The following is a 24,968-nucleotide window of genomic DNA, read 5'->3' on the forward strand; positions in this document are numbered from 1 at the left end:
TGATTACGGAGGAGAAACTATACCTTTCTGAATGGTGGGGTCTTAAGAGTCACTACCTTAACTCAGGGTCAAACTTAACATCACCAATAGTGAGACAAACTTTTACGATGCCCCTCCTGATATAATGTGGTGACAAATACAGAATATCCCCTCAGATGGATTCCTGCTACAAAAAAAAGTTTAGCCTGAATCTCACCATGGGGAAACAGATAAATCCAGAATGGGGGACATAATATAAACAATGGACTCTCCAAGGGTTAATATGAGAAGAAAATGTTTAAATATATAAAAATGGGGAAGGATTGTTCTAGATTAAAAGACTAAAGAGAGAGCCAAATGATCCGCGACTGGATACTGGATTAGAAGTTATGAAAGGCTTTTTGGGGGTGAGGGAATTTAGATATGGACTGGATCGTAAGTGATGGGAAATTGTTTAATTTCTTGAGCATGATTATGGTTGTGATTATGTAGAAGAATGTCCTTGTATTCAGGTGATACATGCTGAAGTATTTAAGCACTAAATGCCATGGTGTTTGCTTCTTACTTCAGATGTTCAGCTAATAAAATGGAGGGGATGAAGGAAAGGAGGGAGGAAGATGGAGAGACAGACAGAAAGACAGAAAGAGAATGGAAATATGACCAAGTGTCGCCAATACTAATGAAGATTCTATGTTATATGGATATTCATTATATATTCTTTCAATTTTTCTGTATATTTGAAGCTTTTTAAAACAAAAATGGGGGGATTAAAAAATTAAAATCATGATGCTTAGAATCTACCTCAAGGGGCACTTGGGGGGCTCAATGGGTTAAGTTTCTGCCTTTGGCTCAGGTCATGCTCTCAGGGTCCTGGGACTGAGCCCTGCATTGGGCTCTCTGCTCAGCAGGGAGTCTGCTTCTCCCTCTCTCTCTGCCTGCCTCTCTGCCTACTTGTGATCTCTGTCTGTTAAATAAATAAATACAATCTTAAAAAGGAAGAAAAAAAGAATCCACCTCAAACCTGTGGCAACAGAATTCCCAAGGGTGGAGCCAGATTTATTTTTTAGAAAACCCTCAGAGGGAGGGCCAAATGTCCATCAACAAACAAAAAAAAACAAAAAAAAAAAAACAAAAAAAAAAAAAACAAAAAACAGAACAAAACAAACAAACAAACAAACAAAAAGCCATATATGACATAGACACAAAGGAATATTATTCAGTCATAAGAATAAATGAACTTCAGTACACATCACAACATGAATGAACCTTGAATACATATTCTGAGTGAAACAGGCCAGCAAACAGGATGAACAGTGGGGCACCTGGGTGACTCAGTGGGTTAAGCCTCTGCCTTCGGCTCAGGTCATGATCTCAGGGTCCTGGGATCCAGCCCCGCATCGGGCTCTCTGCTCAGCAAGGAGCCTGCTTCCCCCTTCTCTCTCTGCCTGCCTCTCTGCCTACTTGTGATCCCTCTCTCTCTGTCCAATAAGTAAATAAAATCTTAAAAAAAAAAAAGGATGAACAGTGTATGATTCCATGTACATGAAGCACCTAGACTAAGCAAGTTTATAGACACAGAAAGTAGATTCGAGGTTATCTGGGGATGTGGGGGAGGAGAAATGGGGAGTTATGGCTTAATGGTTGCAGACTTGTTTTGGAGGGCAATGAAAAAGTTTTGGAAGTAGAGGTAATTTTTGCACAGCATTGTGAATGTAATGAATGTCAATGAATTATACACTTAAAATGGCTGAGGGTTTGAAAATGGTAGGAAGGGGTCACAACACAAAGAACTTGGGCAGCCTCTGGCTGGAAAGGGAAGGCATCAGATTCTTCTCTAGAACCTCTAGAAAGGAATGCAGCCCTACAGACACTTTGAGTTTAGCCTTGTGACACCCACGTTAGACTTCTAACTACCAAAAAAGAACTTACACAACTCATCCAAAAAGCAAATAATCCCAGGGCCCTGGCTGGCTCAGTCAGTAGAGCATGGGACTCTTGGTCTCAGGGTACAGTTTACTTAAAAAGAAACAAAACAAAACAAAACCCAATTAGAAAAGGGCAGAGGACCTGAACAAACATTTCTTCAAAGAAGACATCCAGATGGCCAACAGACACATGAAAAGATGCTCAGCATCACTCATCAAGGAAATGCAAATTAAAACCACAGTAAGATATCACCTCACACCTGTCAGAATGGTTAAAATTTAAAAAGATAAGAAATAACAAGTGTTGGTGAAGATGTGAAGAAAAAGAAACCCTCGTGCACTGTTGGTGGGAATGCAAACTAGAGCAGTCACTGGGGAAAACTGTATGGAGTTTCCTCAAAAAATTAAAAATAGAATTACCATATGAACCAGTAATTCCACTACTGGGTATTTACTCAAAGAAAACAAAAACACTAATTCAAAAAGATATATGTACCCCTATATTTATTGCAGCATTATTTACAGTAGCCAAGATATGGAAGCAACATAAGTGTCCATAAATAGATGAACGGCTAAAGACAATGTGGTGTATATATACAGTGGAATATTACCCAACCATAAAAAGGAATGAAATTTTGTCATTTGCAACAACACGATGGATCTAAAGGGTGTAAACCTAAGTGAAATCAGTCAGAGAAAGACGAATACCATATAATTTCCACCCCATGTGGAATTTAAGATACAAAGCAAATGAACAAAGGACGAACACATACACACACAAAAACAGATTCAAATACAAAACTAATGGTTACCAGAGGAGGGGTGGGTAGGGGATGGGTGAAACAGGTGAGGGGGGATTAGGAGCACACTTATCATGACGGGCACTGAGTAATGTATAGAATTGCTGAATCACTGTATTGTATACCTGAAACTAATATAACACTGTTCGAATTCAATAAAAAAAGTTAAAATGGCAGATTTTATGTTACATATATTTTATCACAGATTTTTAAAAATTAATGCAATAAACTGAATGCCACTGAATTAGACACTTTATTTTTATTTATTTATTTAAGAGAGAGAGAGCATGAACAAGCTGTAGGGGAAGAGGGAGAGAGCATCTCAAGCACTCAGAGCCTAACACAGGGCTCGAGCTCATGATCCTGACATCACAGCCTGAGCCAAAACCAACAGTCGGACACTTAACAGACTGAGCCACCCAGGCACCCCTGAATTATACACTTTAAATGGGTGAGCTGCATGATATGTGATATTTTGGTAAAGGCTTCAAAAAAAAATCTCACAAAACGCCAAAATCCATACCTTTTTAAGTGAAAGATAATTATTTTGGGTGCTTTGGAGATACTGGCTCTTACAGCTGTTTCTTGCTTGGTTTCACAGAAGGAACAGTGAATTTGGTTATTCCAGGCCAGGGTGTCTTGCTGAAAAAAACTTTGGAGACAGTCCTGTGGAGGAAAAACGCATTTGGTGACTACATTGGATCAAGGGCAGCCTGGGCTCTCTGTTTACAACTTTGCAACAGCTGTGGAAAAGTGATCCTCAGCACTTTCCTCAAAGTCAACATACCCAGGAGGTCCCAGCGTCACAAGCAGCAGCCTGCACAGCTATAAAGTCTACCTGATGAAGGAGGGGCTTCTTTCTCCCTCAATTACTGAAATGGGTCCAAGTGCCCATCTCACTTCCAATCTCTGGGTCAGCATTTTAATCTTTCTGGTTTATTTCAGAATAATATTGACGGTGCAGTTTCCACTAACCAAGTCAGGCAGCTGTTTTATGTTATGCGTCTCATTACAGAAGGGATCCGGAGACTGAAAAACGACCATATGCAGTGTTTTGGGGGGGTGACCCGTAATAAAGACAGCAGAATGGACAGAATTTGATCCCGTGCGCATGGGAGCCACCCTGAGTATAGCCAGACCCCCAGCTCTGCCAGCCACTAACCTAACGAGGACGATGAGCACAGATCATGTGTTCAGTATACATGTTAGTCTTTTGGGAATTTGTTTCCAGTCATCTTTAACAATTTATTCTGAGAACAAAGCCCACTTCTAAATAAGTAGTAGGATTCTGTTCTCCAATTCTGGTATGTGAAAGCTTTTTGCAGTAGATGTGCTTTCATAATTTAGGTAGAAAAATCAAATGGGTATTATTCTGCAAGGAAACTTATTGCTCTCTGCCTTCTACCACCACCCCGATTTACAGATTAATCTTAGGTATGATGGTGAATAAAATTCAAGAGGTAAATTCCCTATATGCACCAAGGCATCTCAGTAGACTGAATAAAGCCCACCTGCCATTTCACTTTTACAGTGAGGCTGTTTTAATGAGTACATTTAGAAATACCACTGAATTCTGGGAATGCAAGCTGGTGCAGCCACTCTGGAAAACAGTATGGAGGTTCCTCAAAAAGTTGAAAATAGAGCTACCCTATGACCCAGCAATCACACTACTGGGTATTTACCCTAAAGATACAAATGTAGTGATCCGAAGGGGGACGTGCACCCCAATATTTATAGCAGCATGTCCACAATAGCCAAACTATGGAAATAACCTAGATGTCCATCAACAGATGAATGGATAAAGAAGATGTGATACACACACACACACACACACACACACACACACACACATATACATACACAATGGAATATCATTCAGCCATCAAAATATGAAATCATGCTATTTGCAACAATGTGGATAGAACTAGAGGGTGTTATGCTAAGTGAAGTAAGTCAATTAGAGGAAGACAATTATCATATGATCTCACTGATAGGAGGAATTTGAGAAACAAGACAGGGGATCATGGGGGAAGGTAGGAAAAAATGAAACAAGATGAAACCAGAGAGGGAGACGAACCATAAGAGACTCTTAATCTCAAGAAACAAACTGAGGGTTGCTAGAGGGGAAGGGGCCTGGGAGGGATGGGATGGCTGGGTGATGGACATTGGGGAGGGTATGTGTTGTGGTGAGCACTGTGTATTGTGTAAGACTGATGAATCACAGACCTGTACCCCCAGGGCAAATAATACATTATGTTAATTTTTAAAAACTGAAAAAAAAGGATTACAACCAAATTCACAGTCACTTTCGGCTGTAAATGTTGTCCTCATGGGCTTCCAATTTGCTTTAAGTGACAAAGCAGCACCCTCATAATACACAGTGTGGGGAACAGCTCTGAGAAGGGGGCATCCAGGAGCAAGAATCGCTCCCTACCTGAAGAGAGCACTCATATTCAGATGGAATGGGGAGAGAGAGGACAGTGAAGACTTCATTCTTGTAGGTGCAGCTCTCACACTTCAAACACATGAAGCTGTAGTTGAGCTGCCCTTCAAACAGCTGTGTGATGATGGAGGACTCATTGGCAATCACCTTCCTGCAGCACCTTGGAATAGACCCTTTCTCGTATGATCTTCTCCGATGGTACTGAATCAAGGAACAAATTAGCCCCGAATCAACTCTTGGTTATCAAAAAAAGCATTTGATAGAATGACGATATTTTCTTCTCTCAGAATGCTACATTGCTACCAGAAACCAGTTAGTTTTGAATTTAGACAATACAGAGAGTCAGATCCTCTTAAGGATACATGTTAGGTGGGGCAACTGGGTGGCTCAGTAGGGTAAGCCTCCGACTCCTGCTTTCAGCTCAGGTCATGGTCTCAGGGTTGTGAGATCCAGCCCTGTGTGGAGCCCCAGTGGGGTTCCACAGTGGGCTCTGCATGGGGAAAAAAAATCCACACTCAGCAGGGAGTCTGAAGCAGTCTGCTTTAGATTCTCTCTCTGCCCCTCCCCCCATCATGCTGTCTCTCTAAATAAATAAATCTTTCTTAAAAAGGTATATATTAGGGGGCACCTGGGTGGCTCAGTCGTTAAGCGTCTACCTCCAGCTCAGGTCATGATCCCAGGGTTCTGGGATCGAGCCCCGCATCGGGCTCCCTGCTCTGCAGGAAACTTGCTTCTCCCTCTCCCATTCCCCCTGCTTGTGTTCCCTCTCTTCTGTGTCTGTCAAATAAATACATAAAACCTTTTAAAAAGGTATATATTAGGTTGGATTTCTGATAATTCAATTATTTTCCTCCTTAAGTGAAGCTGAGGATGATGACACGCTAACCTGTGAGAACACATGTCCGAGCCCCAGAAGCCTCCAGCCTGTGATAACGTGGCACAGGCTCCTAGAGGCAGTTCTTACTGTGAAGAGGCTGAGTAGGGTTCTGAACTAGCTTTCGGTCATGCAGACTGGTGGAGGACTGAAATGGAGGAAACTGTCCTCCTTCCAGCCCCTTCAGATTTGCCCTCTTTTACTTTTATTGTTAGAAAACACTTTTTTAAAAGAGCAAATCTTAAATTCTTAAGGCAGCCCAAGTTAGCCTTGCAGACTGATTTGAACTTAACTCACGTTGAAGGGTACCATTTCCGGGAGCGTAGCCTGACTTCTCAGTGTCTGAACAGCCTCACTAGACAGTCCATTTGGAAGACACGTTAGCCCACAGCCAGCTCTGCTTTGAGCCAAGCACACTGTCCCCGCTTTGCCTTGCTGCTTTCATCAGGCTCTGCTGCCAAGGTCTTCCACCTGATGGTCCTCTGATGCCCCTAATTCCAGCTCTGGTCTTGGCAGTGAGAATGCTATTTATTTCAGATTGGCTGCAGATGAGGACCTATGTGTTTTTGCTGACCACCACCCTACCCTTTGGCTTAAAAAAAAAAAAAAAAAAAAGTGCTACCGTGAATATCTTAGTAGCAATAAAAATGAAAAATGGAACTGAGGATTGCAGATGAGAATGATTAATGGCTATCGTTTGCGATCTTTTGCCAAAGCATTTCCTGGATGGGAAGTATGAGGTAAGCTAACGTCAGCACAAGGACACCGCATAAAACCAAGGACCTATCTTTGGAGGGTATGTGGTTCAGATCAAGGCTGAAGGCAATGAGTCTTACAAAGAAGAGTAAAACCCTTCGTAACTGGCCAGCTCATGTTTTATTAAATGGCGGTATGTCCTGATTGGTGAAGAACTCCAGTTTGGAATGTTTGGCATGAAGATGAAACTTTGGAGTTTAGGTGTGTCTTTTGATACCCAGCTTCATATTTTCTTGGGTTTGTAGTTACCAAGAACATATATTGTAAAGCTCTGTATGTTATATTGTATGTTGTATATTGTAAAGCTCTGTATATCTCGTGAGGAATATATTTTTTAAAAATGAGATTTTCACTTCAAAAAAGAACCAGTCTGTGCAGATGTTATTTGCAAAGGGAACAGATTGGTGGTTCCCACATCTGTTGATCACTGGAAACACCACGTGAGCTTTCCCAAGGGACAGCCCAAGCCATTCTAATTCAGTAACACCGAGTGAGGGGCTTAGGATGTGTATCGTAAAACTCTTCCCAGGTGATTCTGATGATTATTTGGTAAACACAGACCAATTCAAATACTAACTTGAATGTGCCCCGCAGTACTCCAGGACCTGTGCTTGGCAGAGAGGGGGCAATGTTGACAGGACAGATGAAAGAACGAAAAAACGAAAGTTGCTGACAGAGCTGAAGGGTCCCTCTTATTTCAAAGGCCATTAATTCTACATACCTTTTTCAGGGCTTCATGAAGTTCATTCAGGACATAAATCAAGAATTCCTGAGCATCTTGCTGTGTCTTCTTCATAAATGCTGGGTAGAGGTTGCCAAGAGCTGACCGAAATATTTCTGGTGAGACACATTCTGAGTCTCCAAGCCACATGTCTGTCATCACATAGGCAAAAGCAGTGGCAACCTCACTGCACTCCCTTGGAAGAGGGACAGAGAATGTTTCCGGCTGATTCAATTTTAGGTGCTTTAGGAAAGCACCTAAAAACTCAAGCATGCGGTGTCAGACCAAAAAAAAAAAAAAAAAAAAAAATTCCTTTCTTAGCTGAATTTCCCTCGTCGTTACTTACCCCAGCAATGGTCTCCAGAGGGCTCTGGGGCTCTTGGTTAGCCCTGAGTAGGAATTTCGGAGGGCTCCCTCTCTAACCTCACCTTGGGGGAGCAGGGAGTGGGGGCTGGGTGGCAGGGAACACAAATGGTCTTACTTTTGAAGAGCAGTAATGTACTTTCCCGAGAGAAAGTATTCCACCAGCGGCGAAATGCTGCCGAGACACTGTAAGATGGCGTTTATGTAGCACGTGTTGCCCAAGTTCCGAAGGCCGGTCACTCCCTGGAAATGGGGCTGGTTCTCCTCGGCCTTGTTCACAGGGCAGTTATCATAATGATCTGTGCACTCTGCACTGTGTGGGCGCCATGTGGGAGGAAAGGAAAGCATCTTGAAGGACCAAAATATGTACCCATGATCGTAAGGCCCTCTCAAGTCCATGCCACCTATAGTTCTCAGCAAGACTTCTGTTGAAGACATTCCTGACCAGGGACAGAAGTATTAGAACCCGAGTCTAAAATCCCATCACTTATTCTGGAACTCTGAACAGTGCCGGCGGCCAAAGAAGCAGAGGTAAAAATCTCTTCCTGAAACCACAGCCAGAGGACAGAAAATAGTGGCCTTTCAGAGACCTAGAATTGCTTGGCTAAAAATGCAGAATTTCCTTCCAAATACTAAGGTATTGGAGCAACTGGGTGGCTCGGTTATCTTGATTTCAATTCAGGTCATTGTCTCAGGGTTGTGAGATTGAGCCCCCTGTGGGGCTCTGCACTCAGCAGGGACCCTGCTTCTCCCTCCCCCTCTCCCCCTCCCCCTGCTCACCCATATGCTCTCTGCCTTGCTCTAAAATAAATAAATAAACCTTAAATAAATCAATACCAAAGTATTTTTTTTTCTGGGCAAGTAATTTAATTATTATTAGTAGTAACAATAACAGCAATAGATAGTAGTTAGTAATAACGAGAGCTATTATGGATGGATTTTGCATTTTCCCATTTAATTTTTGACCAAGTGACTGATGTAGGATATCCTCAACAGGAAGCTATGGAGTTAGAGAGTGCTCTGCAGGGGCCAGCCCTGTGCAGAGGAGAGAGCACCAGAGGCTCCCAGGGGGGCCTCCTCTGTCCACACACAGCTTCCTTTCGTCCTTTGACTATTGCTCAAGGCAGCCTGGCATCCTTTATGACTTTTCTTCCCATGTACAGGATCTAAAACTGGGTCTCCGTGAGACTGTTACCTCACCTCAGCACCTCTATTTACAATTCTGCCAGTTTGAACATGTCTGCTATTACCAGATGGTCATATTCATGTTTGTTTTCTGATGTCTTCAGAGGTCCTCCATGGTCCCTCGTTAGGGGTGTCTATTGCCTAAATATCAAAGAGCATCTTCCCTTCCTCTTGGGGAACCTCCACGGGGTCAAACCTGAGGGAACCCTTCCAAATGCAGCATGTACCCCCTGACTCCTTTGACATGGCATTCCCCTCCCCCCCCAAACCCCCCGAGTTCTTGAGAAAGCTGTAGTAGACAGTGGCTCACAGGACGTAGTAGATGCCGAAGTCATCTGCAGGGAGGGGCCTCCGTGAAGTCATTGTAGTGAGACCACAGTGGACTTTCACTTCTACTCAGGTGCTGCATCGAATCCTTTTAACTTCATTTCTCCAAGCCTGTTACTTTGGCTCTTTTTGTTTGTAATCAACAATGTATGTGTTTCTCTCCCCTTGTAGGAGCTGCAGACTGATTTCTCTCTGTACTCTGGTACCTTCCAACTTGGATTTCCCACGCATCATAATCATTTCCATTCACCCTCAAGATTCTAGCATGTTGCCATGAGAGACCATTACTCAGATGCTTAAAAACTTTAAAAGTATTAGATACAGGGGCGCCTGGGTGGCTTAGTTAGTTAGCATCCAGCTCTTGGTTTCAGACCTGGAGGGGCACCTGAGTGGCTCAGTTGGCTGAGCATCTGGTTGAGGTCATGATCTCAGGGTTGTGAGATCGAGTTCTGCATCGGGCTCCGTGCTAGTGTGGAGGCTGCTTGCGGGTTCTCTCTCTCCCTCTGCCCTCCTGCTCTCTCTCTCCCTCTCCCCTCCTGCTCTCTCTCTCTCAAAAATAAACGAACAAACAAATAAATAAAATTCAAAAACTGGAGAAACAGGACAATTACATATAGTACCCAATCCTGAGTAGGATCCTAGATCAGGAAAAAAATTGCTATAAAAGGACATTATTGGGACAATTGATAAAGTCTAAATAGGATTATATAGGAATAGTTTTGTACCAATGTTGAATCCTGTGAAAATGTTTAAGAGATTTATTTATTTATTTGACAGAACACTAGTGGTGGGGGACAAAGGGAGAGAGAGAAGCAGACTCCCCATTGAGCAGGGAGCTCAATGAGGGGTTCACTCCCAGGACCCTGAGATTATAAGCCAAGCCGAAGGCTTAACTGACTGAGCCACCCAGGCGCCCCGAATCCTCTGAATTTTATAAGATGGTATCCTGTTCATTGTAAGGCCTTACTTAAGCAGGGGGAGCCATATTGTTGCAGTGAACTTAGATTGACCCTGCCCCTCCCAGAGGAACTTCCTTGCAAAGCCTAGATGGAGGGGCGGGTCAGGCCAGGTGAAGACATCCAATCAGAGGGGCACACATGTATCTACTAGGGTATATTGAAATTCAATTGGCCGCCCGTGTGTAACCTAGCAGTTTTTTTGTGTGTGTGGCAGATCCAGCATGACTATGCAGTTTTCTCTGTGTATTGCAATCTCATTGGCTACCTGTGTATAGCCCGGCTAAAAGTGCCTCTATAAAAGTTGGTTTGTGAGGCTAGTAGGAGCAGTCTCTCTCAGTCTCCCCGGAGCAGTAAGAGCAGTAAGAGCTATCGGGGGGCCTTGCCAGAGCAGCCTCCCTCCAGGGAGTGGCCTTGCCAGTGCAGCCTCCTTCCAGGGAGTAAGAGCTGTCCCCTGTAGGAGCAGGAGCTGTGAGCCTCGTCGAGAGCTGACAGCTGTAGGAGTCGTCGAGAGCTGTCAGCGAGAGCTGTCAGCTGTAGGAGTCGTCGAAGTCGTCGAGAGCTGTCAGCGAGAGCTGTCAGCTGTAGGAGTCGTCGAGAGCTGTCAGCGAGAGCTGTCAGCTGTAGGAGTCGTCGAGAGCTGTCAGCGAGAGCTGACAGCTGTAGAAGTCGTTGAGAGCTGTGAGAACAGTCAGTAAGAGCTGTCCGTAAGAGCTGTAAGAGTCGACGGGAGTGGCCTTGCCAGAGCAGCCTCCTTCCGGGGAGTGGCCTCATCTGGGAAGCAGCCTCGTCGGCAGCAGCCTTGTCTGGAGCAGTCTTGTCCAGAGTGGCCTTGTCCAGAGCGGCATTGTCGGAGAGCGGCCTTGTCCAGAGTGGCCTCGCCGGGAGCAGCGTCATGGGGAGCAGAGTCTGCGTCATCGGGGCTGTCGTCCTTGTAGTCGTCCTCGTCGTCGTTGCCTCTTCATCGTTGGGAGCGGCCTCATCCGGGGAGCGGCCTCGCGGGGGTCCTCGTGGCCGCCTCTTCGTAAGAGATGGCCCCTACCGGCCGGGTTGGTTTCTGATGCTGGCGCGAAATAAAGCTTTGCTTGACCTTCGCTTTGTATCAGTCTCGCTCCTTTGATCACAGACCCTAACATTGGGGGGCTTGTCCGGGATCAAGGGATGGGAACTGAGCCAGCATCGGAATTTTTGGGAAGGGCCTCTGGAGGTATTGGGATCTTAGGTATTGGGATCTTGGGTATTGGGATCTTGGGTATTGGGATCTTGTCTGTCTGTCTGGTTGGAGCTCTGGGGTGTGGCCCACCGGGGAGAGGCTGGACACAGCCGTGCTCCCCAGGGCTGGGGTGGATGTGGGGATGCCCCATCCCTCTGCTGGTAGATCGACAGGGGGTTCAAGTCCCCCTGGGCAGTCGGGGGGGTCGAGTCCCCCTAGATGGTCGGGGGTTCAAGTCCCCCTGGGCTGTCTCTGGGGGTTCGAGTCCCCCCTAGGCGGTCATCTGGGTCTGTAGGGGGCCGGGTAACCCCCACCAGTTGGTGAGGGCCGCTGGGTCTGGTTCTGGTCTGTGGCTCGTCTTGGCGAGCATCTGTGGCTCGTCCCAGCGAGCATCTGTATGGGGGCCAGGTAACCCCTGTAGGGGCCGGGAAAACCCCCACCCGCAGCAGGCTCTGGATGAGTGCTGCTGGGTTTGCGGTTGTCTTTGTCTTGTCTTTTTGTTGTTTGTTGTGTTTGAAGGAATGGGGCAAGCAGAGTAAGGGGACTCTAACTTTCATCGTTCCTCCTAATAGATGTGGGGCTTCTTCCTCACTCATTTCATGTGTTTAGGGCTATAACTGGAACCAGCTGGGGTTAGTCTAACTCGAGACAGAGACTTTAAGGAATATTCCCAAGCAGCTGCTGAAACAAACTTTGTTTCGGGGACATTCCTTGCTTTCTCTGGCCCGACGTGGACTGCCTAGCCCCTCCCACTTGCTGGCGGGGAAAGCATGGTGTCTGAAGTGGAATGGGCCCAGGTGGAACATGAGGTCTGTTGGCGGAGGGATGGCTGGGCTGATGGTTAATTGTCTGTCTCAAAAGTTTTAATGGGTAATTGTTAAAGTAGTTTTTAAAGTCTTTGCTAACCTGAAACTTTAAACCAAATGGGATAAAATGCTAGAGCGCTGGTCGCTGGAACTAGGTTTGTGCTTTTGAAATCTGTTGGTAAACATGTTTTGTGCTTAACTGCTGTTGCAACAGTTCACAATTGGTTAATATTTAGTCTTCACTAGAGATTGAGATGTTTCTAAGAAAATGTAAATGGTTTTCTCTTTGCCCGCCTAGAATTGTAAATGAGATCTCTTTGACTCATAAGGCTTTTCCTTGATATGCTAAGTTACTCAGAAAGTACTGCTAAATCAATGATAAACCTTGGGTTACATTTGGGTAAATGCTGTAACTACTCCAGAGGTTCTATACATTTCCTAAAGTTTCAATGTTTTGATAAGGGTCATCACTTGATATTTAACCATATCTATTCTGAGTTTTTTTTTCATTTGAATAAGAGAAAATTAGAGCGATAACATAGAACTGGCTGAAAAGTCAAGGATTTGACTATTCTCCAAAGAAAAGGGGGGTATGTAAGGGCTTACTTAAGCAGGGGGAGCCATATTGTTGCAGTGAACTTAGATTGACCCTGCCCCTCCCAGAGGAACTTCCTTGCAAAGCCTAGATGGAGGGGCGGGTCAGGCCAGGTGAAGACATCCAATCAGAGGGGCACACATATATCTACTAGGGTATATTGAAATTCAATTGGCCGCCCGTGTGTAACCTAGCAGTTTTTTTGTGTGTGTGGCAGATCTAGCATGACTATGCAGTTTTCTCTGTGTATTGCAATCTCATTGGCTACCTGTGTATAGCCCGGCTAAAAGTGCCTCTATAAAAGTTGGTTTGTGAGGCCAGTAGGAGCAGTCTCTCGCAGTCTCCCCGGAGCAGTAAGAGCAGTAAGAGCTATCGGGGGGCCTTGCCAGTGCAGCCTCCCTCCGGGGAGTGGCCTTGCCAGGGCAGCCTCCCTCCGGGGAGTGGCCTTGCCAGGGCAGCCTCCCTCCGGGGAGTGGCCTTGCCAGGGCAGCCTCCCTCCGGGGAGTGGCCTTGCCAGGGCAGCCTCCCTCCGGGGAGTGGCCTTGCCAGGGCAGCCTCCCTCTGGGGAGTGGCCTTGCCTGAGCAGCCTCCTTCCGGGGAGTAGGAGCTGTCCCCTGTGGGAGTGGGAGCTGTGAGCCTCATTGGGAGCGGTCTCGCCGGAGAAGCAAGAGCTGTCAGCTGTAGGAGTCGGAGAGCTGTAGGAGACGGCCCCTACCGGCTGGGTTGGTTTCTGATGCTGGCGCGAAATAAAGCTTTGCTTGACCTTCACTTTGTATCAGTCTCGCTCCTTTGATCACGGACCCTAACATTTATGAAAGAGAATGTCCTTGTTCTTAGGAAATACACACTGAAGGATTTAGGGCTAAAAGGACCTGATATATGCAAACTGCTCTGAAATGGTTCAGGGAAACACACAGAGACATAGATGCACATGAAGAAAGGAGAGAAGGGGATAAAGTGATAAAACAAAGATGAAGCAAATAGAGCCTGATGTCAGCAATGGGTGAATCTGGGTGAAAGTATAGGATTTCTTTGTATGATTCTTGCAGTTCTTCTCTACGTCTGAAATTATCTCAAACTACAAAGTTCAAAGAAACAAGAATGTAGTAAATATCATTTTTGTATGGATTTATCTCCAAGATATATTACTGGTCAGTCATAAAAGCAAGGTTCTGAAAGAGTCTGTCTATAGCAGTCACCCCATTTATCTCCAAATGCATTTATGTCAGACTGCACAGAGACATTAAGAGCGATCATTCTTTTGCTGCCTGTATAAGGGATCCTGGCAACTAGAGGTGCTGAGTCTTATAGCTATTTTGTATTTGTGGTCTATTTACAAAGGGATTTCATGAAGTCACCTCAGTGGTGATTCTGCAGGGCTTAAAACCTGTCACCCTGCTCCTCCTTCGGTCAGTGAACTTCTTCCAAATACTACAGTTTCTCATCAATGGAGTCTTGTTAAAATTTCATTTTATGATTGATACTTACAGGTAAAAACACAACTCATATTCATATGTTGATACTATCATATCCAGGGGCCTTTCAAAACTCAAAGTCTATTTTTTTTTTTTTTTTTTGAAGGTCAAGCAAAGCTTTATTTCGCGCCAAGCATCAAGAATCAGACTGACTGTCAAACAGACCGGTTGGGGACGCCCCTACAGAGAGGACGACCCCTCCCTGCTTTCCAGACTAACTTTTATAGAGCAAAGGCCATGTGGTTGGGCCTGGCCACACACAGGTGGCTAATTGAATTACAATACACCCCATAGTAGCCATGGAAACTAGCCCATCACCTTGGTAGCTAGGAGACAGTATGCACCCCCACTGATCGGGTGTCTCCACCTGGCCTGACCCACCCTTGTACCTGGGCTTTGTTACCTGGAACTGGTTTCCGGGACTTGTTTTTAAGTCCCCTGGGGGTTAAAGTCTAATTTTTATACAGGTTCTTTGGATTTTCTACAAACATTCAAGTTATCAGCAAAAAAAAAAAAAAAAAAAAAATCAGTCTTCTCTATTCCTTTCCAATCTTTATGTTTTTTATTTCTTACCCTTTGAACTAGCTAGCATCTCCAGTAAAATGCTGAATAGAAGTGGGGATAGTAGTCACCCTTAGTTCACTCTTGAACTAAGAGGGAAGGCTTTGAATAATTCACCAGTAAGTATGAATGAAGGCATAGTTTTGTTGTTGTTGTTCTTTAGATGGGGAGGGGCACAGAGAAAGTGAGAGGGGGGAGGGGCAGAGAGAGAGAGAGAATCTTATAAGCAGGCTCCATATCCAGCACGAGGCCTGATGTGGCCCTTGATCTCAAGACCCTGAGATCACGACCTGAGTGGAAATCAAGAGTTGGGACACTTAACCAACTGAGCCACCCATGCACCCCTAAAGGCATAGTTTTTTTGAGAGTTGTAATCATGAACAGACATTGAGTGTGATCAGGTTTTTCTGTATCTTTTGATTTAATCATGAGATTTTTCTTCTTTAGTCTGTTGTTGTGGTTAATAATTGATGGGTCACATATTAAACCAGTCTTCTATTCCTCAGATAAACTTGTCTTGTTAGAGATGTAGTATCATTTTCATGAGTTGCTGCTTCCTATTTGTTAATCTTTGGTTCAAGAGTTTTATATCCATGTTCATGAGTAAAATGACCCATGTAGTAGTGTTCGGTGCTGTGTAACAAATTGTCACCAACTTAGTGGTTTAAAACAACACAAGGGGCGCCTGGGTGGCTCAGTGGGTTAAAGCCTCTGCCTTCAGCTCAGGTCATGATCCCAGGGTCCTGGGATCCAGCCCCACATTGGGCTCTCTGCTTGGCAGGGAGCCTGCTTCCCTTCTTCTCCCTCTGCTTGCCTCTCTGCCTACTTGTGATCTCTGTCAAATAAATAAATAAAATCTTTAAAAAACACACACATACATGTCGATTATCTATAGTTTCTATAGGTCAGGGTCCAGGCATGGCTTAGCTGGAATCACATGTTACATTCAGTTGTCTTATCTCTTTAGGGTCCTTTATCCTGAAACCTTTCTTAAGCATCCCCTTGACTTTCAAGAACTTGACACTTTTGAAAGCTACTGGCTATTTTGAAGAATATCCCTGAATTTGTCTGACGTTTGCTCATGATCAGGTTCACACTATGCATTTCTAGTAAGAATATCACAGTAGTAATGCTGTGCTCTTCTTACTGCATTGTACTAGGTACTACACAAATTTGAACTGTTCCAACACTGATGTTCACTGGCTAATCATTCAAAATCATTCAAAAGTGATTAAGTAAAAAAAGTGATTAAGTGAAAAAGTCTGCCAGTTTCCTTTACTGTAGTTACTTTTTCCTTCTCTAATCAGTATTCTGTAGGGAGAACTTTGAGACAATGTAAATGATCTGTTTCTCATCAAACTTTCACAAACTAGTTTTAACATTAATTGGTGTTGCTTGGCTGGATTAATTATAACTATAGTGCTTGCCAAATGGTGATTTTTCTAATGCCATTATTCCAACTACATTCGTCAGCTGGTAACCTATTATAAAGAGAATTTTTTTCCCCATTCTTTTAATCAGTGTAGGGGCGCCTGGGTGGCTCAGTGGGTTAAGCCTATGCTTTCAGCTCAGGTCATGATCTCAGGGTCCTGGGATCGAGCCCTGCATCGCATCAGGTTCTCTGCTCAGCAGGGAGCCTTCTTCCCTTTCTCTCTCTGCCTGCCTCTCTGCCTACTTGTGATCTCTCTGTCAAATAAATAAATAAAATCTTCAAAGATTTAAAAAATAAATCAGTGTGGACTCATGAATTCCTACATTATTCAGTAGATTATAATCCATTAACATTTATTTTTGATACACAAATTTTTTCAAGATTAGCCAGCAGAGGGGCTCTTTAAGAGCCTGGGTGGCTCAGTCGTTAGGCATCTGCTTTCAGCTAAGGTCCTGATCCCAGGGTCCTGAGATCGAGCCCCACATCAGGCTCCTTGCTCGGAAGGAAGCCTGCCTTCCCTCTCTTGCTGTCTCTTTCTGTCAAATAAATAAATAAATATCTTAAAAAGAAAAAAGATGTTTTCTGTACCTGTTTGACATGTCCCCATCATTCTTTGAACACTTCCTTACTTTTGGCGAAGTAAGATCTTCTAGACTAACCTGCCCCAGGCCTGAAGTTAGTCATTTCTCTAAGAGCCCTGGTTCCTTTTAGAGATTAGTATATAGAAGCCAAGATCTAGAAGCTAGATGTACTCATGCTATTACAGAGTCATAGCTTGCTGTTATCTTCAGTATGTTTCCTTTTGATCAACCCTTAGGCATGTAACTGATCTCCTGCTGCTGCCCCCCTCCACCCCCGACAATTACACTACACACACCTCATCCTCACCCGGCTTCCTTGACACCTCATACTAGATCACTGCTGCTTAGCAACAATCCCAGGCCCACCAAAATTGGTCTGAACTAATGTTTTTTAAACCAAATTGTGAATGTCTAAAGGAAGAAAAGAAAGGAATCTGGCTCTGTTATTTTTTGCTTCTTTCTTTGATGGATTAACTGTCTTTTTTTAAAAAAAAAGATTTTATTTATTTATTTGACAGAGAGAGATCACAAGTAGGCAGAAAGGGGGAAGCAGGCTCCCTGCTGAGCAGAGAGCCCAATGCGGGGCTTGATCCCAGGACTCTGAGATCATGACCTGAGCTGAAGGCAGAGGCTTAACCCGCTGAGCCACCCAGGCGCCCCTGGATTAACTTTTAAAACCTCCCCTCCAACTCTTGTCTAGAAGTCATACATTGTTTTTATATTCTTGGATTTTAAACATTTCAACAAATGTACAAGTAGCCCCTTGTTACCTTCATCTATTTGGGTCCAAAGTTTAAATAACAAGGGATACCATTATTTTGCCAGTCTACTTGGTTTTTAAGCTCTAGATGGCTTGTAATGACTGTGTGTGAAATTTTATTTAGTTCCTTGAGATCATATAATCAGTCAGGATAGTACCCATACTACACATCGCTTCTCGGCGTTTTGGCTAAGATCAAGTGTAGGATAGTACCCATACTTAAAAGTACTTTTTGATCAATTAAAATCAGTTAACTTTACCCAAATACATGAGACCATTTCATCTTCCCGTGAATCTTTTAATATTTAAAAATATTTTATTCTAGTTTACTCTAAAATTTTATACCATGTATAAGTATTTGCCAGCAAGTATTAGAATTTGTATATTTTATGAATATTTGCTTGCCTCTTTTATCTCATGTCTTCCTATTTGGATCCTATCTTTCTTTTTGCTTGAGTATATCCTCGATTGACATTTTCTGAGAAAATGGTAAACTTTCTGGGAATGCCATCACATGGCTGTGTTTAAAACCTCCCTTTCTCCTAATAATTGTGCTTTCCTACCTCCTGGATACTATATGACAGGTGAGAATTCTTTTGTCAATCCAATTTTTTTTTCTTTTGTAAACTCATTACTATTTTTGCCATTATTTGCAGAGTTAACCAAACTGTGGCATGAAGTAGGTGACTTTTATTTCCTCCTTTCTAGGTCTTGCATCAAATAGTTGTTGAATGTCATTCATTAATCCAGAAAATATTTATTGTGCATCTACTTCATGTCAGTCACTCTGCTAGATGTTTAATAGCATAAAATACAAATCTTTACCCTCACATAGCTTACAATCTATTGATCACTTGGATTTATTCTGTGCTTTCAACTCTTACCAAATATTTTCCAGTTTTTTACTTTCTTACATGTGTTATGATTGAGCACTCATATGTTACTTTATTTGAATTATCTTGATGTTTTAGCTTTACATTTGTGCTCACAGCTTTTTCTTTTAAGATTTTATTTATTTACTTTTTAATTAAACAGATTTTTATTTATTTATTTGACAGAGATCGCAAGTAGGCAGTGAGGCAGGCAGAGAGAGAGGAGGACGCAGGCTCCCTGCGGAGCAGAGAGCCCAACACGGGGCTCGACCTCACCTCGACCCTCGACCCTGAGATCATGACCTGAGCCGAAGGCAGAGGCTTAACCCACTGAGCCACCCAGGAACCCAAGATTTTATTTATTTTTAAGAGAGAAAGCACAAGCAGAGGCAGTGGCAGGCAGAGGGAGAAGCAGGCTCCCTGCTGAACAAGGAGCCCCATGTGGGACTCTATCCCAGGACTCGGAGATCATGACCTGAGCCAAAGGCAGACACTTAACTGAGTCACCCAGGCGCCCCAGATTATATTAGTTTTGACCTTGTGGGCCCCTGAAAGTACCCTGGGGTACTTTAAGAATCACTGACCTAATTAATGCCCATCAAAAAGTGTGTACTTCCTCCATTTCCTAATGGAAGTATACACTACCACTGATAACATATTCTTGACGAAAATTCAATCTTGAATTTGACCAAACCTCTAAACCTAATAGTTCACGGCATATTCAAGAAACAGAAACATGTAAATGGCACCTAAGGGAAATAGTCAGCAAAACCCTGAATGTGGGAAACTTCTTAGAACAAACAACTGGGTTCTTTAAAAAATAAACTATGTGGTGGTGGGCGGGGGAGATGGCAAGAGAAGCCTATATATTAAAATTTTAAAGACAAATCAAGCAACTGCAATGTATAATAAATTTCAACTGGGTCCTGACTGAACCAAATTGTAAAAAAAATTTTTTTTTGAGAATGACACTTTCTGGTATTAAGGAACTTAATTTTTTAGGTGTAAATATATCATAGTTCTCATATTTTAGAAACACATACTAAGACATTTATAATTAAAATGGAAGAGGGGCGCCTGGGTGGCTCAGTGGGTTAAAGCCTCTGCCTTTGGCTTGTGATCTCAGGGTCCTAGGATCGAGCTCCACATTGGGCTCTTGGCTCTGTGGGGAGCCTGCTTCCTCCTCTCTCTGCCTGCCTCTCTGCCTACTTGCAATCTGTCAAATAAATAAATAAAATCTTTAAAAAAATAGTTTTCCTCATATTTAAAAAAAAAAAAAAAAGGAAGAGAAGTTCCACTGATGCAGACTACATAGAAATCCCAAGAACAGAACAGTAAAGGAGAGGGCTACGTGTGCAGTGGGGCAACACATGAAAGCACGCAGTTTTGACTGGTGCTCTTCATTGTGGACTGGAGCATGCAGCTTTTCTTAAGAATAACCATGTGCTCTCCCTCCCTGCTTCCTGCCCATGAACACTAAGGCCTTATCATGGACCCCAGTCAGAAACTCCGGTTTGAGCAATTTCCAAAGAGAAGAAAAACATATTTCAGAGAGGTTCAAAACAACAGCTTGGGATTTTACCTAAGGAAAAGCTCACAGATGGTCTAATATTGGAAATATGCTGTGGTACTTCTTCAACACGTATTTATTGAGCATCTATAGTCTATGACACACATGCCAGCAAGTCACTAAGGGAAATACAAAAATAAGTAAGACAGCTCTCAGCTGGTAACACAGACCAAGTTTTCAGAGACAGAGTGGTTGAGAGACTTCACTCCAGTACATAATGACTAAGTATTACATTAATAGTGCTAGTTGTGACAGATCTGAGGGGCCAGTTTCCTCAAATACAGATACCTTGTGTGAAACCTAGCTAGGGAACAATGAAAGCAGATCCGGTAAATGAGGAGGATCACAAAAATCCCTGCCTGTAGATGTATTCTTCCCTGCAAGTAATTACTTGATCTGAGTGACAAATGGCTATTTATTGGGTACTCTTGCCTTGATTGTCCACTTAAACACAAAAGACTATATATCACTATGATCTATCTTCCTCAAGACAAAGTCTGGTATTGCAGAAAAACATTTTTTAAAAAAGTTTCTTCTAAATGCTGTGCCTATCACAAATCATGTACTATGTAAGGTGTTGGGCGCTATAGGAGTGAAAAACTTGAAGGGGTTCTTTCCTCTGTGAAGTTGTATAATCTAATGGGGTAAAAAGAGATGTAACTATAAAACAACACAGTTCAACTTAAGGATGGGAAATGAGGGTAATTTTTATATTTTTCTTTACACTTTAGAATCTTTACCTTATGTTCCAATACAACCAACCACACGTTACTTTTAAAATGATGATGGCTCATATGTAACCAAACTGATGAAGGCATATTATCAAAGAACATCTGCAGTGTTTTAAGAAGTAATTTGGTAAAGAGATGGAGCTTTGTTCTCAGTAGGATGAACCTGAGAAAAAAATGTTACAGAAATTAAGCAAACAGACACTTTTGGACCAGAGTAATAAGGATGAAATCCAGTAATCTAAAGATCACACTTCTTTGGAATGAGAAATAGGGTTTTCAGGAAAACTGTTACTCTCCAGAATTAGCAAAGAGAAGTTATGGAGTAGATTTATAAAAGAAAGCAGGAACTGGTACAGAAATGATTCATCATTATGCTTCAAAGTCAACATAACATGAAGCTCAGGAGCGTACAAAAAAAGCAAGTCTTCCTGGGTTTGAATCCTAGTGCTGCTACATACTAATTATAAGAATCTTAGGAAAGTTACTTTACCTAACGCTTTTATTTTCTAATTTCATGATAATATAATAGCTATTTCATAAGACTGTTTTAAGGATTAAATGGGTAAACATATGTAAAGTACTTAGAATTAATGCCTGGCATATATTAAGTACTACATAAATGTTCACTACTATCTGGTGAGAATAATCAACATAAAATTAAACATAGTGATAACCCATATCTCTATATCTGACATAACAAGAAACAGATTTTTAAAGGGTGGGGGGGCCCCTGGGTAGTTCAGTTGGTTAAACATCTGACTCTTGATTTCAGCTCAGGTCATGATCTCGGGGTCGTGGGATCAAGCCCCACATCGAGCTCCATGCTCAGTGGGGAGTTTGCATGAGATTCTCTCCGTCTAACCCTCCCCTGGCTTGCACATGCTTGATCTCTCTCTCTCTTTAAAAATAAATCTTTAAAAAAAGAGAGAAAGGGTAGGAAACAAGACCACTCTGAACAATATACAGGACAGGAAGTGAAAAAGCTTAAGTATACAAAATGGTTCATTTAAAAACATTGATACTCTGAAAATAAAAAAACCAAGACACTTTGAAAACATTAGACAATTTTTCAGAATGATTAAACTCACTAAACATTTGTAAACAAGAATAAATTTATTTAATTTCTTTTAAAGATTTTATGATATACAAAATGTATATAGTATAATATCTTTAATACACTTTTTCTCCCCCCCTTTAATATTAAACACTATTTAAACAGCTTATCTCTTCTTGCCTTGTCTGTATCTATGAGATACACTACTGAATACAAGTAAGATTTACACTGCTCCTTCCTAAATAAAAATTAAAATTAGTACCTAGGAAACAAACAAAAAGAAAAAAAAGCATAAAACTTTAGTCAGATGAAAGCTTTTCTTGTTGTTGAGTATTCAACAATATCTGGGGCAGTTAAATTACATTTTATTTGCATAAAGTTACATTGCAATCTCCCGACATCACATAATGATAATGCAACTCAATTTCTTAAGTAAGTACCACAAACAATAATCATGTTCAGATGTTCCTACACAATTTTAAATATATGCAAGAATTTATGTTTACATTCTGATTTGATATACTGGTCAATAAAATCTTTGGAGAAGTATGTAGCTTCCAGGTTGTCACTACAAATAGAGATAGGAAAAAAGCACTTGAACTTTTTTTACAAGGTAGCTTCTCTTGAACAGTGAGTTAAGTTTCTCTCTGATATATTTAGATTATACCAGTCTACCATGGCTTTCTTCTACTTAACAAGGACTTGATAAAACAATGTTAAAAAAACAAAAAAAAAACCTAATACTTCTGCACAATTTGGGCTCTATTTAACAAAAAACCCGCCTCCATCTTTAAATATGGAGCCTAATCCTGATTCACAAAAATCCCTCTTAGAAAATGGTTTTCAGCTCAGGGTTCTTGTGTCCCTATGGATCTAGAATAGTAAGTCATCTCCTTTCCCATGGCCAATAAGCATCTAGCTGGGAACTAGTGACATCACCACTGAACACACTAAAACACACTGAGGAAGACATCTTGCCATTTAACCAAAAGGCTGGGTGATTTCTTCATTTCACTAGCTGAATGGCAGTAAACCAGCTGCCAAGAAAATCTGCACAGACACTTAACTTTGGTTAATGGTATTGCACCGCATGACAGAGGGTATCACCCTCATCAGAACAAAGTCAAATGAATCTTCTGCTAAAAAGAGCCCTTTAAAAAGTTATAAATACTAATTTTCCTTTACCTTAAAAATTTACCAGCTGCCAGCTGTATCCTAGAGGGAGTTCCTGACTGACAACTTTAATCAGGTCAAAAGAATATTAACCTTTTAACTGTGCCTGAATTAGCACGTTCATTTGCACACATTTTTCTCTATTACTCAACAATTTCCTCCTGAAGGAAAAATGACAAGGTAACATTTTTGTGAGGTGTAGGCAAAACCAATGATTCAGTAATATTATAACATCAGACGAATAGAATTAGTTGATTCTGATTCTTTGGTGGAATTTCCAGGCTGAAGAGTCAAATCTGAAGGCTCATCCTGAGGAAATAGAATTTTATCAGGAGTATAGTCATTCCTCTTCAGATCTATATTCATACCCACAACAAAAAAAAAAAAAAAAAAGAAAGAAAGAAAGAAAAAAAAAGGTCAGTATTTCAGAGAAATGAAAAATTAACATTTTCTAAACCAATTTTCTTCCAAATGTGCCAGATCTATAGTCTAGCAGATTGTTTTAAATCCAAAAGTCACAAAATTTACACACATAAAAATGAATTCATTCAACAAATAAGTATTATGTTCTAACCATGAGTCAGTAACTTATGTAAGAGTGGAAACACAGTAATAAGCAAGGCAAACAAGGTCCTTGCTCTCATGGAGCTTATATTCTTGTGGCTGAAGAGAAACAAAAAAATAACAGAATTGTGCAATAATAAGGGCTCTGAAGGAAACAGTATGATGAGGGCCAGAGAGAAGATGGTATAAGCTGATTCTTTTAAGGTTAGGCAGAAGAGGCACAGGAGGTCATATGTGAGTGAAGACCTGAATATTGAGACAGGACTCAAAGCTCCAGGAAGTGTGTTCTAGGTAGAGGGAAGATAACTGCAGACTGTAAAAAGGAAATGGACTTGGTGTTTCCTACAAATAGCAAGAAGACAGCATGCTCAAATGCAGTAACTAAGGGGAAGACTAGTAGAAAATCGGGTCAAGCAGAAGTTACTGGCCAAGGGTTATCAAAATACAGTAAGTGAGCCAAATCTCACCTGCTGCCTTTTTTTTTTTTTTAACTTTTTAAAATTAACATATAATGTATTATTTGTTTCAGGGGTACAGATCTGTGATTCATCAGTCTTACACAATTCATAGCACTCACCATAGCACACACCCTCCCCGATGTCCACCATGTAAATAGTTTTATTGGAATGAGCCATGCTTATTTGTTTAGACTGCCTTTGTCTATTTCTGCACTACCACGGTAGAGCCAGGGAGCTGTGACATAGGCCATATGGCCCACAAACCCTAAAATACTTTACCACTTTGCCTTTTACAGCAAAGTTGTTGACCCCTGATCTATGGGATGCAAGCTATGGTAAGTATGAACCTGACGGTATTAAATAGTGTTGAAGGAGAAACATAATCAAATTTAAGTGACTATTCTGACTGTCATGTGAAGTCTTGTTAAGGGCATTTAGCAAGAACACAGGAAACGAATGGTGGCAATGAGGATTAAGAGAAACAGATGAATTCTAGGAAGACTTCTTTCAGAAAAAGAGTAGACAGAATTTGACAGATTGGCTATGAAAGGTGAGAGAAGAAAAACCAATCAGCGTTTAAGTTTTGAGCCTGAGCAACTGGGTAAACAATGAGATAGGGAAGTGTAGGGGTGAGAAATGAGTCCGGAGTTCTACAATGGACATACTACTTATAAAGATGCTGTAAGGTATCCCAGCAGAGATGTAGGAAACTGAATACAGAAACAGGAGCTCAGGAAAGACAGTATGTCTTCAGTTCAGTTTGATATTATCAATGTATTTGGATTACATTTATA

The 24,968-nt window shown here is 42.1% G+C and overlaps 2 protein-coding genes across 2 annotated transcripts in view; both read right to left on the reverse strand.

Annotated features, from left to right (window-relative positions):
• The window catches only part of USP50 (ubiquitin specific peptidase 50), a gene marked incomplete at both ends in the record, with an annotated part of 33,629 nt that extends 24,220 nt beyond the window's left edge, over positions 1 to 9,409 (reverse strand). The window contains 5 exons of the mRNA XM_080809586.1: positions 3,228 to 3,370; positions 5,139 to 5,348; positions 7,499 to 7,694; positions 7,980 to 8,174; positions 9,357 to 9,409. Coding sequence (XP_080665712.1) covers positions 3,228 to 3,370; positions 5,139 to 5,348; positions 7,499 to 7,694; positions 7,980 to 8,174; positions 9,357 to 9,409 — 797 coding nt within the window. The remainder of the gene's footprint in view (positions 1 to 3,227; positions 3,371 to 5,138; positions 5,349 to 7,498; positions 7,695 to 7,979; positions 8,175 to 9,356) is intronic.
• A 12,608-nt stretch (positions 9,410 to 22,017) lies between these two features.
• Positions 22,018 to 24,968, reverse strand: part of TRPM7 (transient receptor potential cation channel subfamily M member 7) — a 113,061-nt gene continuing 110,110 nt past the window's right edge. Inside the window, exon 39 of the mRNA XM_080807310.1 lies at positions 22,018 to 23,508. Coding sequence (XP_080663436.1) covers positions 23,378 to 23,508 — 131 coding nt within the window. The 3' untranslated portion in view covers positions 22,018 to 23,377. The remainder of the gene's footprint in view (positions 23,509 to 24,968) is intronic.

The sequence above is a fragment of the Martes martes genome (assembly GCF_963455335.1).
Source record: "Martes martes genome assembly, chromosome: 7".
NCBI lineage: Eukaryota > Metazoa > Chordata > Mammalia > Carnivora > Mustelidae > Martes > Martes martes.